A 13,887-nucleotide genomic window follows, 5' to 3' on the forward strand; every position below is an offset into this window, starting at 1 on the left:
CATATTAATAACCAATACAATTCTAATGCATTTCTCAGTTATTCAAAATATTACAGTATAAACTGCAGACTGAAAAAGCTTAAGATCAGAAGTATCTATTATGTTACTAATTTTTTTTTCTGTGCTGGTTTTTTATATGTACACACATAACACTAAAGAGCAGAACTTGAGCATGCAAATTCAGCCACTCAAAGGAAAGAAAAAACAATAGCTTGGACAAATTTAGGATGATATGCATTCCAAACAGGATGTGGCCAGGTAATTTAGGATTTTTTTAACTGGACTTGCCACTTTATCATATTTTAGCAAATACTTTTTGCTATACATCTACAATACATCAGCAAACATAAAATTTGCCCAGAAGTAGACATGTATACCTCCCTAAACACAGCATGTACAGTAGCAGTCTTCTTTATCTGCTCTATGTAACATTATACACACACAGACAGGAATTTTGAGAATAAACCAGAACCAGAACGAGGCCCAGTATCTGTTCTGAGACCAAACATATACTGTGAAATACAGTCAGAAATGTTACTTATATAATTTAACCTTTATTCTGATTTGGTAATAAAAGAGTTCAATAGAATTTAATAAATAAATAAATAAAGCTATTATAGAATTTATTCAAACCTGTAAATTTAGCTACATACTGCATGCTCCATCATAACATACTGATTTAGTCATTGTATTATAAATGAGCTCAGTTGAAAAAGAAGGCAATCTCTTTTACGTAAACAAGAGAAAAAAGGAGATTATTTAAAGAAAATACACATGGAATCATATGTCCTCATATAATTCCATGTAATGCTGCATATCTAGGATTTTTGCCATTCTTTAGAAGAGGAATTGTTATATTTTACTGTTCAACCAAATCAGAAACACCCATGATTTTCCTCCCCGCACCAGGGAAATCTATTCTATTTCTTACTATAAGAAAACAATTTACACAACATGCAAGGTTTCACTCTTGGAAATACACACTTTAGGCACAATAATTTGCAGAAGGCACCTAAATAAGAATTCCTGATGTTGAGTGTTTATAGCCTTCATTGTGGAGAAAGGCACACAGGAGGCCAGGTCATTTGGGTCAAATTTCTGACCTTTTCAAGAGAAGCTGACTTTCTTCTTCAGAACTACTTTAATAGATAAGCTGTACTGGAAACACTGCCAAAATAGATACCAACGTCTTAGCACTCACACCTGATGATCTCTGATAAAATCAGAGAAGCAAAAACATGCAGATTGGAAAAGACATCTGAAGGTGTGTCAGCCAAAATCCTGCTCAAAACAGGGCTACCCACTGAGGTGAGGTAGGTTTGCACAGGATCTCACCCAGGTGAGCCTCAAATACCTGGGGCAGCGGAGAGTCTGTTGCTTACTTGTCTAACCTGTTTCAATGTCCCAGTATGTTTATAGTAAAAAACAACAACAAAACCCCCCCCAAATAAACAAATTAAAAAAAAAAAAAAAGAAAAAAAAAAGAAAAAAAAAAAAAAGAAAGAAAACAAAGTCCTACCATCTAAACAGAAGTCACTGTGTAAGGCTGAGAAGAGTCTGATTCTCCTGACTCTCCCCATCAGACAGACACCAGAAGAAGCTCTGCTCCCCATGAGCTCCAGCACCCACAGCAGCCTTGTGGCCCCAGAATCTCTTTACGGTGGGAGGATTCAAAACTGAAAAAAATCTCTTTCCGCACTCTTTCATCTCCAGTAAATCAAAACCAGTAAATTGGCCACGCTGCAGAAAACGTTAACACATAAATGACACAGTAGGCCAGAACTGTGCTCCATTCCTACGTGAAAAAATTGCATTTTGCCTCCTAAATGAGCCTACAAAGAACACCCGAGTACTTCCTTCAACACAAGATCTGATAGCAGATTTGACATCAGCTTCAAAGGAACTGGAGATTACCTCTGGAGCAGGCATTAAGGCTGAATGTTCATTCATGTGCTGGGCTGCAGTATTTTGTGCCTGTGAGTAACCTCTACAAGCCCCTTTCACCTCCTGGTGCTTCCTAAGTCACCCCCTCACTCTCCACTGATAAATATTTGCCTTATTTAAAGGGCCTTTTAGAGAAAGAAATGCCCCACAATCTGCTAGTCCTCCCTAACACATTTCCACATGGAACTTATGCCTATCAGCTAAGAATTAGACCGGTTTTGAGCAAAACCCATTTTAAGCTGCTCAGCAAACAGGTTGGGGCTATCACAGACACTGTGCTGGAAAAATAAGCAAAGGGAACAGTAAACAACGAGTGGCCACCTTGTTTATTCAGAGTGCTGGGGTTTATTGATGTTATACACAATCTCAAGTTTAGCTGATCTAAGACTTTACATGTTTTCTCTCACATCCAACCCAATCTGAAAGGGATCTCCAGCTGGCTGGGGAAGCTTTCACTAGACATAAGCAAGCCATAAAACCCTCCCCATGCCACTGTCCCCTTGTGCAAAAGAAAATAGCCTTAAAGAGAAAGTCTGTCACAGTCACCACACAGAGCAAAAAGAATAAACTCAGCTGCTTGCCTCTTGGAAAAACCCAGGAAGAATTCTTTCACCTCTTTAAGAACAAGGTTAGAGTGGAAGTGAGCATACAAAGAGAAGGACAAGCTGCCTCAAAACCAGCATTCAATGCTTGACTCCAGTACCAATACTAACCCAAATGTATCATTACCCATAAAAATGCACTGGATACAAACACAAATATAACAATAATAACAGTAATAATAATAATAATAATAATGAGGGATCTCATCACTGGACTGCAGTGCTGCATGTAACTGGAATGTTTCTATGAAGGAAATTTCTTTGGCAATGACAGTGAGAATCTGGAAGAAAATATAACTTTTTACTTTTTTAATAGCAAATGGAAATTAAGTCATCATTTGAGGCAGATTCCTGTATATGCAAAAAAAAAAAAAATCCAGCTCAAGAAAGACTGACTGGTTGGACTTTCTTAATTATTTCTACGAGATTGTCTCCCCCATCCAACACATGTCTGTAAATTACCACAGTAGGTATGAAACCTGCCCCTGTATTGATTCAGCTGGCACAGCCTTCCTCTACAAAAGCCTCCTCAGAGCCCCTGCATCAGGGTGGTCGTTCTGCTCTCCCCAGCTGCTGGGGAGATGCTGAATTCCTGTGCCTGCCCCTCTTCCCCAGAGCCTGCTCTAATTAGTCCAGGGGCATACCTACACAAAAATGCAGCAAGACTCGTGTTCTTTCTCTTCAGTAAGTGCCATGCCAGTGCTTCATGAACCCACTGCTCACCTTCTGAGTGCTGGGGAGGATGAATTCATCAGCTACAGAAGCACATACTGGGCAAGCAGATTCTCCCATGTCTCAAAGGAAAGAATGTGACTAGATGAAAAATGTCTGTGGTTTCTGTTGGAGCTAGGTGATGGGCCAAACTCAGTTTTTAAACCTTCTCCTAGCTCCACTTTCTGAGCATGGCTTGTGCAGAAAGTGGTATACCTCACTGCATCTGAAATCTCCAAATTATTTTTGCATTTTATGCAGCTTAACCTTTCAGCTGTTGGTGTGAACCTAACAACACATTTACCTGAGACCACAAAATAGTAGAGAGTGAGCTTGAAAAAACATTCAGTGGAATAAAAATGACTGAGAAATTATACTTTACCTACTTTACTTTTCAAAATTTTGTCTAAAAACATCTTACATTTGCAAGTATCTAAAAGTAAAAAGATGTTCCTACTGGAGAAACGAATAGCTGACACTCTTCTCATTTTAAAGGGAGTTACCAAAGCTACAAAGATGGTAAGTTATTAAATAAGAAGTAGGCTTTACAGGCATATTCATTTTCATATTTAATAGCTGTGTATGCACTGGTTTATTTCCTTAATGCAAACCACAATAGAACACCTCGTGGGGGCTCTCAACTCTTTTGTCTTTGCTGTAGGTTTGTCTGCTTTAGGAAAAAAAATATATACAGTGCATTATTTTCAACAGTGGCAGGAAGTGGGTTTTTAGTCAAATCAGCTTAAAAAATTCCAGCTGTGTTCACGTTGAAGCCATCGCAAAGTCTAAGCCCAGGATCACTTCTCCATGCCAACTAAATCCTTTTCAGGCCTCAAGAAGTAAATTTTTGAAAAAATGCCAAGCCTCTCCTTGAAAATAACATCTTAATTGGATGATATTAAAAAAACAACCCAGAAAGTGCCATTCTGAAAATGTAAGTGCTCACATTTTTGTGTTCTAATGTGATATTTGCCTTGTAAGAGCACTTGACATACTCACACAGAGACTGTCTCAGGAGCCTGCCATGAGAGGCATGCAGGCTGGCTACTGCAGACAAGGAGGAGTTTCTAAGGGCCATAGAGAGCACGTTATGATGTGTATCCTGTGCCATGTAATGCACCACAAAGGCCAAAGAGATGTGTGACAGGGCTGGACCCAAGGAAAACAGTGTTTCAGTCCCTGGCTATGGCTCAGTGGATCTCTCAGAGGATAAGGAAAATCCATCCTCCTGAGAGCAGTAGTTTTTTTCAAGGAGTTTGGGTATCAGTGTTAAGTTCAAACCAAGTAAAATGCTTGGGATCAACAAATAGCAAATGCAGGCTTCAGACTGATGTATCTATAACACTGTTCTAAATCTAAATGCCTTTTTTCATTAAAAAGAAATTATTGCAGGATTATGAATATATCTACTGTTGTTCTCTTCCCCTCTCTGTTTCCTGTTGCACTATCAATTGTGGTGTGCATATACACCATGGCACTTCTCCTTCTGCTGTTCAAAACTTTGCATCATGAGAAAGAAAGAAAATGAAGCCCATCATTCTCAGCCAATTGAGCTAAATAAGGGATCAGACACTTGCCTTGCATATTTCTCTTCTGCCTGTAAATCTATCTCTGCAGCTCCTTTAAGCTGGGAGACTGAGAGACCTAGCCTGATTTACACAGATGTTAAAAGAAGACAAATGTTTGTCCGATTTAATTGATTCTGAGCTGACATAAATTTATTTATTCTTCACAACTCAAAGCTTTTGAAAATAAGTATATTTTTCATTAGAATGGCAAAAAGGAAATGTTATTACGCAACAAAAATAAAATTTTATTAAGCTACAGAAACAACAACAAATGATAAGGAGAACAGGTAACTGAGAAAGCTTATTACTCTCAGGGAGATATTTATTAGCCCTTGTATTTTTCAGTTCCGTTTCAAAGGAACATCGGAACTGTGAAATTGCAAAGGAAATTCTAAAAGCAGACAATAGTTGAGATAGTTGAAAGAGATTTTTAATACATCACACATTTACTGTGTATTTCTTACAACCATTTTTTTAAAAATTTTGGAATGCCAGTCTGACCTTCTTAATGGCTGAAAGCAGTGCCTGTAAGTAAAAGAATTTGGATTCAGCTTAATTTTGGGTTCTTTTTTTTTTTTTTTTTTTAATAGAAGCAACTGCCAATTGCACATTTTTTTTCCATGAAGAAACTTGGCAGTCCCAGCTAATTGTGATGTCTCCTCATCCACATTCTAGAAGATAATTTTGGTGAGGTAAGAATTTATTCCAGAGCAGTGTGTAAGATTAGGCAGAACAGTTCAAAAGTCTGGGTATTCACTCCATTCTATCACTAAAAATTCCATTTCACAAAATCATATCTGCATTTGAAATTTTTACTGGAAATAAAACATTCTCATAAAAATAAGATGAATTTCATATGAAGTATTTATTTACAGCCCCCAAGTAAAAATTTAAAAAGCCCCGAACAAACCCAAAGCCATTCTTCCTTCCTCAGTATTATCAATGTCATTAAAAATGACATGTAGCACTTGGGAGATGGTGGCTAAATCACAAATTAAGAGCTGAGCCCTGAAAGTTGCTCACAGACCAGTCTCTAAGCTCGTGGTGATTTGAGGGCATTTACACACCAGATCAGAAATTCACTTCTCCCGAACAACACACAGAGCTCCCAATAAATACATCCTGCATTTCTTACAGCTCCCTGCTGGCACTCACTGGAGTTGTGTACTGGTGAAATGCTTTCCAGAGACTTTTTTCTACCAAGATGATTTGATGGAGAGCTCCACAATTTTTTTTCTTTTTCTTTCCTGATAATGATGAAATACCATAGCCTAATTTCTTGTAGGTAAGATGGCAGCAAGACATGTCTTCAAAATGCTGCCTTGGAATATACGCCTTCTAAGATTATAAATTAAAACTACCTGTACTGTGTTCCTGAAAAAAAAATCTTTGTGTAATCTGGGGTATTAGCTGTGGTGACTGAAGAGCCTTTTTAGCACTCACTTTTGCATAACTGATTTGCTGGGTTAGAGTAGTAGCTGAAAATATCCCAAATACTGCTGTACAAAGGAGCAAGAAACAAAACTTCCACCAGCCTTACACACAAAAGAATCAAGAAACTTCTCCTCAAGGAGGAATAGTTAGCCTTACATTCACAGAGATAAGATGAAGAGCTAAACTCTCTAAAGGGATGGTCCCAGCTCCAGAGTGCTTTCACGGGAGAGGCAGAGCAATCACTCCCTATCTTCTTTCCATTGTTACACCCGAGTCTTCGCTCCAGCAAATCACTACCAGGATTTCTGCTTCCTAGAAGAAGCTATATCAGTGGCAGACAAAATAATGATGCAAAGGCAATTGTACTAAGTTTGCAGTGAGTGAGTAAGGATGGAGACACAAAGGAAAGGGAGGAATGGTGTAAACCCTCTCTTAATCACAATAATTGTCTTCATTCCCTGGAAACACACATTTATCTTGATTCCCAGTAAGAGAGAGACATCACCCTGACTCACAGGAGCACGTTTCACTCAGTTGTATCCCTGAGACCCCAACTCTGCAATCAATTGAACAGGGAAAAAGATACAGCCTTCTTTTAACCTGGTGTCTGCTAAGCCAGTGATGTCTGAAGGTAAGGTGAGCTGCGCTGAGGAGCTGCACTCTGAATCAGCAAACTGTGTCCCTAAGGCAAAGACCTCTCCCTGCGAAACAGTGCCTAGTCTTTTTATTAAGGAGTGTTACTGAGAACTCTGAAGAGTCAGCACCGAAAAAGAACAAAATACGCATGTTGAGGGAACAGGCAGTTCAAATAACAGGATAAGTTCTCAGTCTCTGTATTTATTCATGGCAGGATCTCAGTCAACGCACTTCAATAAAATGAGTAATTATTGTGAGTCACGTCACTAATTACATCTGATACACAAAAAGGCTTGTGCAGCTCTACATATCAAAGTGCACTGTGAGCTCATGCAGTATGGAAACGGCTCACAGAGGAGCTCTTGTTACTAGTACCCGAACAATCCAGAAAAAAATGGGGTAATAGAAATGCCTATGCCATTTCTCTCTCATCACTTTTTTTTAAACACAAAAAAGAAGATGTGTTGTAGAATAATGGCAATATAACTGCCTACGTAGGGACTTCAGCATTTGCCTTGGACAGGCAACACAAGAAAGAATTGTAATGACAGAGCAACAAGATAAGCTGCTTTCTTCTATGACAAGCCAAGAGCACCAGAATGTGAAGAATCTGTCAAAATGTTCTAAGATAAAGTTTGATTTTTCCATACCAAAATAAAAAAAAAAACCAAAACAAAACCACGGGATGGTTCAGATACAGGTCAAATTGACTGAGTTCAGGAACATAAAGAGATTAAAGGAAGTAAGTAATCTCTTAGATGACAGATCTATTTATTAGTGTGCAAGAAAAAAAAGAAGTCTTCACAAATTTTGTCAAATTCAGATGAACTCTTCATCCGAGAGTACCATCGCATTTGTAGGCTGATAATTTGTTGCCTGGTAGTTAACTATCTTTGTTAATCATCAGGCACCTGTGTTGCCTGATAATGAACTACCTTTGAAGATGTACTTATTTGTGCTTTCCCATGAGGGTACCACTTACAGTAATTTTAGAGCACAAACACAGAACTGGACCAAACACCACCTGTGACCAGCTTTATTGCAACACATTTTCATAACTAAAATCAAATCACACAATAACAACAATGAAGCCAAATCAAAAGACATTGCCATGAACAAGAGTGTGAAAATAGTAGGAAGATTCAATGTCATTGGGCATTGGACACCTTTACCCATAGAACTCTAGAAATAATACAGAGGTTTTTACGTAACGCTTCCTTTAATAGGTTTGAGTGTTTTGGGGTTTTTTTACATTTAACTCAAAGCAATTCAATTTCAATACAAGATTTATTGCATTAAGCCTCTGTTTATTTAACAGAGAAATAAAGAAACACAAACAAAAAAGCATGGAAAAAAACCCAGAGAAGGCAGAAGTTTAATAATGACCCCCAAAGATTATAACTTGTAAATTAGGCATTTGTCTTTAGGAACAATCAAAGCTTCCAGTTTGAGACCCCACCTGGAATACTGAGCACAGTTCTGGTGTCGCCAAAATAAGAAGGACCTGAAGCTGCTGGAGCAAATCCAGAGAAGGCCATGAAGCTGATAAAGGGACTGGAGCACCTCCCATACAAAGACAGGCTGAGTTTGGGCTGTTCAGCCTGGAGAAGAGGTTTGGAGACCTCACAGCAACCTTCCAGTATCTGAAGGGGCTACAGGGAAGCCAGAGAAGTGCTCTTTGTCAGGAACTGCAGCAATGGGACAAGAAGTAATGGGCACAAACTGAAAGAGGGGGAAATTTAGATTAGATATCAGGAAGAATTTTTGTACTGTGAGAGTGGTAGACACTGAAACAGGTTGCCAGGGAGATTGTGGATACCTCAACCCTGGCAGTGTTTAAGGGCAGCTTAAAATAAAGCCTTGAGCAACCTAGTCTAGTGGGAGGTATCCCTCCCCATGTCAGGACCAGATCCATTAAGATCCATTTCAACCTCTTAACGTTCTATAACAAACCACAAAACCCAATCTCCACTAATAAAGAAAAAAATAATTTTATTTTCAGTTGGATGGATTCAAATAAAGTTTTTAGATCTCCAGTGAGAGACAATTAAATTGGAAAAGAATTCACATCATTGATGTTCAACACTTTATAAATTAACATTATTTCATTATTATGAAGCTGTGAGGTCCACAAATCAGTAAACTTTGAGAAAATATTACTCACAATTTGCTGAAAATTAAGCAACTATATGAACATTCAAGGTAAGTTCTGCATGTAAACAAAATTAAACATGGATCTCGTCTCTCTCTTTTTTTCTTTTTCTCTTTTAATGCTTTACTTCTACTTCATTTTGTAAATAGCTTTCATTCCATGGACACCAAAAAAGGTCCAATCAGCTATATGAGCGTAAACCTTAGCCTACAAGACTGTCATCAGCACAAAGTCCCCCAAATAATAAATGAACTTTTTATTAACTGTGGTAACATTAACATTACAATGAGGGATTGTTTAAAAACAAGTTGTACTGCTGTTGCTCAAGAGCTCAAGGAAAATGGTTCTCAGTTCCTTTATTTTTCCTTGAGGGTAACCACAGGGGTTGCATTAAATCTTTTAAAATATGTTGACAGTTGAATAAGTGCTGCTGTTGCTCTGGTGACATTTTATGCACTTTAATTGTCATTAATGAATCTGACTGATACTTTCTTAAAAGTCCTTTACGTGTTCTAGTAATTTTAGAACAAAGAGAAGAACAAAACTGTCTGCAAATTAGCCGTGATCCACTTCTCATATGGAATTTTTACTGCAGACAATAGAGAATCTGCATGGGAAATATCTGCTAGACCAGACATTTGAGGCAGGAATGCATTAAAGGATCCTGGTATATAGTGAAATTACCACCTCCTGGTGTAGCACCGTCTAAATTTAAATCCCAAAGAAGGTTTGAATGTATTTTAAAAAGCAAGTACTGTATCTGCTTCAATCAATTCAGAATAGGATGTTAAAATAGTATGGCTCAGCATTTCAGTGCTGCAACAAAACCCAAAAAGTAAATGTAAGTAGGAACAAAGTCTGACGCCAACCTGGAGCCTAGTACCTCCTTCCTTAGTCTGATGAGACTCCCACTGATGTCAAAAAGGCTTTTTCCCTGTGAAGACTGAAGGACACAGCTCCCAATTATCTGTTCAGGAAGGTGCAGTAACAAGGAGGAATGCACAACAGAGCTTGAGAAACTGCAGGCACCACACTTGATAGTTCATAAACAGATAAGGTAAGTCTTTTGCTATGGAGAGAAAACAAACTGTGGTGCTTTAAATTGTGATAGGTGATTTAAGTAGATTAAAAAATAACTATTCCAGGGACAATGTGCCAGAAGAGGCAGGAGGAGGGGTGAATAGTGTATTAATAGTGCAGGGAGACATATTGAGTCCTTTCCTTCCCCCATCCCAGGTTCCCTCACTCCTGCATGCACAACTGGGAACACAGCAGATGATCCCCAACACTGCTGCACCTGCTGCACCACAGGCTTCATGTCTCTGCGATTTCAGAATCGGAAAAACCTGGGGCCATCTTTCTTCCCTCAGCTCTTCAAGCTCAGACGTTGTCCAATATCAGTGGTTTGGGCCATTGCCGCTGAACGGGACAAGCAGGTCATGGCTCCAGGCACACCGAGAGCCCCTTTGCCTGACTCCCCACAGGCCCAGTCTCCTGTACAACCACGGCCACCTGAGCAAAGCAGCAGTTCAGCTGCAGCCTGGCCTTCCCTTCCAGCTGAGTAAATGGCCATGCAAGGTGCAAAGCAGCAGGGATCAGGCCTCGGGGTCCCGCACAGCACCGCGATTCCCAAGACGCTCGGGGTGCAGACGGCAGAAAGTTCCACACTCACGTCATACGCACAGTTAACAACCTCAGCTAAGTCATGAACTACATCTTAATTAGACAAGGGGCCAGGCTTTTGATTTCAGAAATAGAAGTTAGGGTTGCAGTCCTTCATCCATTGAAGTTAATTGCAAAATCCCTATTATCAGGCTCTTGAGGTATTACCCAGGCGCACTTTTTAATTACATTTGATTCTTAATGAAGTAGATGGCAAAGAGAAAAGCAGCCCACGATTCAAATGATTCGCATTTTTATCTTTCCTGATGAAAAACAGAATAGGTCAAGATACTTGCTGGATTTTCCCATGAGAAATGCTGCAATGTGAATAAGTTCAATTGACTTGATCCTGAAGGAGCAGGTTAGCTTTGAAAAGCATCACTCATTTTCTCCTCCTGTACACGCTCTACTCCCAAAACATGCAGTGTAATTGCAGACACCAAGCCAAATCCAATTCAGAACTTGAAAAATATCACGTAAGTACCCTAAGCTTGAATGACTTCTCTTTTTTGTCTAATGTCATTTAAAACATAAGGAGTCCTAATTATGGTTTTATTTTCAAACGACGCACTTCAAAAGAGTGACAATTCTCCATAAAAACTGACAGCTTCTCAGGGCAAGGAGACTGCCAAATAACTTGGTAGTTCTGCATGATTTAAAACCACTAAGTTGTGAAGCAGCTTATGAAGAAAGAGTGTGTTGTCACACTTAGCTAGAGAACAATACAAGGTTTCACCTTTTTCTATTACATCTCTACTTATGTAAGTAAACAAAGATTTATAGAACATTAGTTCATACTACAGGTGGGGCCATTACCTTGGTATACACAACAACCTGCAAGCTCTTTTCACATAATGAAAGTTGTTTCTTACCATCTGGAAATCTGGTTCAAAAATAAAAGTTCTGTTTATATATTATACAGAAAGCTTAGCTTTTCATTTTAGATATACTTCTCGTATTATAAAACACATAATTAATTTTTTACTTTTATGACTTCAAAAGATACAATAAAAATTTAGGACCTAAAAACGTAATTTATTTTTTAAAGGTTGGCTGCTAAGTATTAGGGAGAGTAAAAAGTAAGTTTTAGGAAAATCAGATAGTATTGCAAGGCTCTCTAACTGAGGCAGCCAAGCAGGAAGGAAGAAGGGACAACCTCCTTTCAGGGACACAGAAAAGAAGGTTTTAATTCAGTAATTTTTTTTTAATTCCTATGTCTGGAGTCTTTTGGCCTATGGCTGCTTCACCCTTGCAGGATACCTGTGATGAAACAAAATCTCTTGAGTTCCTGTTAAAACCATTTTCCTCTCAGTACAATTCTTTCCCATTCACAGGGTTGAATACCACAAAACCGGAACACTTCCTACTTCACGGTCATACCAGAGATCAGGGGAAGCCTAGATCACTTTCAAGGCCACCAAGGAGATGATGTGGAAAATGAAATCAGCCTGTTCTGCATAACTGTAGCAAACCTGTAATGTAACACACAACCACAGCCAAACTTGCCTCTGTGTTGAGTTGTGCCAAAACAGTACCATCTCCACCAAAGTCAGTGCAGACTTCAAGCAAAGAAAAGAAATTCCTATCCCTACCTCTTCATTTGAATTCCTTCTTAGAACTCAATTCCTAGCATTGCTTTTACTGGAGCCATGCTATTTTACACCTATTAAGTTGTGCATTAATCCATTTAGGGACTCTTATTCTTTAATGTAATTCAAACTCTGGTTGGTATTTGTGGAAGGTCTAACTTGGCAGTCTCATTCTGGATGTCTCAGTGTTGTTTTTACACAGATATTGATCATTGTAGCAAATAGAAGCTTGAGACACTTATTAGCTCTGATTACTTTTAAAGCAATTCTTAAAGACAGTTCAGAGCACACAGGATGTGTGCCAAGGCAGTGGCAGGGCATCCCTGCACTAATGAACCACAAAAGCCATCCTAATGCAAACAGTACTGGTGCAGGGAATAGCAAGCCCTCATGCCTCAAAGACAATCAGAGAAAGGGCAGAGGGCTGGAGATACTCAATGGCCCTATAATTAGTGACAGAAAGTTTCAGCTCAGATTTAACAGACACTGTGAGCTGAAGAGCACACAAAATTCTGAAGTGGTGGCTAAAATCAGCATTGAAGACTAGAAGAATAAGTTACTTTACTCCAGTAAAGTAAGTTACAATCATCCCAGTAATTGCAGCAATAAGCTGCTGCTCACTGCTTCAGAAGTAAAAGAAACTTTCTTTTGAAAATGATAATTTTCATTGCTGGTTTACACTATGCAGGCATCAATGACTGCTGCATACTATGTGCATCCTACACACAGCAAAAAAGTGCACAAGGACTGATATTTTTTCACAGGACTCTGCCTAGCTAACTATTTTTGGTAAAACTTCAGGCAGTCTCCTTTTCAGAATATAGTGTTTCAACTGGGCACCAATGAAAGCAACTCAAATCATTAATACTCTCTACCACATGTCACGTCTTATGTTTTTTTCCAAGCAAAACTAAGGATAAGAAATTAACCTTTAGTTGTTAGTAAGTCGTAATAATTCAAAATAAAGAGACAAGCCTATTAATTATTAGTTATATATTACTTATGCATCTATAGTGAAAGGTAGAGTCTGGTAAAATTAGGCTGACAGGTGCCTCAATAACACAAATGAAAAATAGTAATTGTGGACACAGATCAAAAAGCCAGTTTCTACTCAGTTATTGAATTTAAGGGGAAGAAGAAAATGTTCAATCATAGTATTTGTTTAAGAATGTTTTTCTTCTTTCTTACCATTGAATGATAGGAACACCCTTGCTTGAGGCTGGGAAGATCCTTTTACACTGCTAAAGTAAATAAATATCCCAATCAACACGTTCACTGCAAGAAATGCCATCTCTTCAGATCTGCAGCTTAATATCCAAGAAACGAAACCTGAAAGAGAGAGATATCACATTACTCTTCTTATACAATCTTGTGGAGCAAGAACAACAGTATAGAAAGATTGTGTTGGAAGCCTCTTCCAGCTGAAGCCATAGTTACTGATATGAAAGAGGAACAGCACTTCTGTTTTGCCCTTGTGCATCTGAAAGTAGTTTTCCCCAGAAGTCTTCTGTGCTGGCACAAGAGGAAGTCACTGCCTGTTAGTAGGAACCAACAAGAGCCCAACTTTGGGCTAGGGCAGACTACAGCAT

The 13,887-nt window shown here is 38.8% G+C and overlaps 1 protein-coding gene across 1 annotated transcript in view; it reads right to left on the reverse strand.

Annotated features, from left to right (window-relative positions):
- SEMA3C (semaphorin 3C) overlaps positions 1-13,622 on the reverse strand; it is a 111,729-nt gene extending 98,107 nt beyond the window's left edge. The window contains exon 1 of the mRNA XM_066318747.1: positions 13,487-13,622. Coding sequence (XP_066174844.1) covers positions 13,487-13,589 — 103 coding nt within the window. The 5' untranslated portion in view covers positions 13,590-13,622. The remainder of the gene's footprint in view (positions 1-13,486) is intronic.
- Between the last annotated feature and the right edge of the window lie 265 nt (positions 13,623-13,887).

Source organism: Sylvia atricapilla, chromosome 5 (assembly GCF_009819655.1).
Source record: "Sylvia atricapilla isolate bSylAtr1 chromosome 5, bSylAtr1.pri, whole genome shotgun sequence".
NCBI classification, from domain to species: Eukaryota; Metazoa; Chordata; class Aves; order Passeriformes; family Sylviidae; genus Sylvia; species Sylvia atricapilla.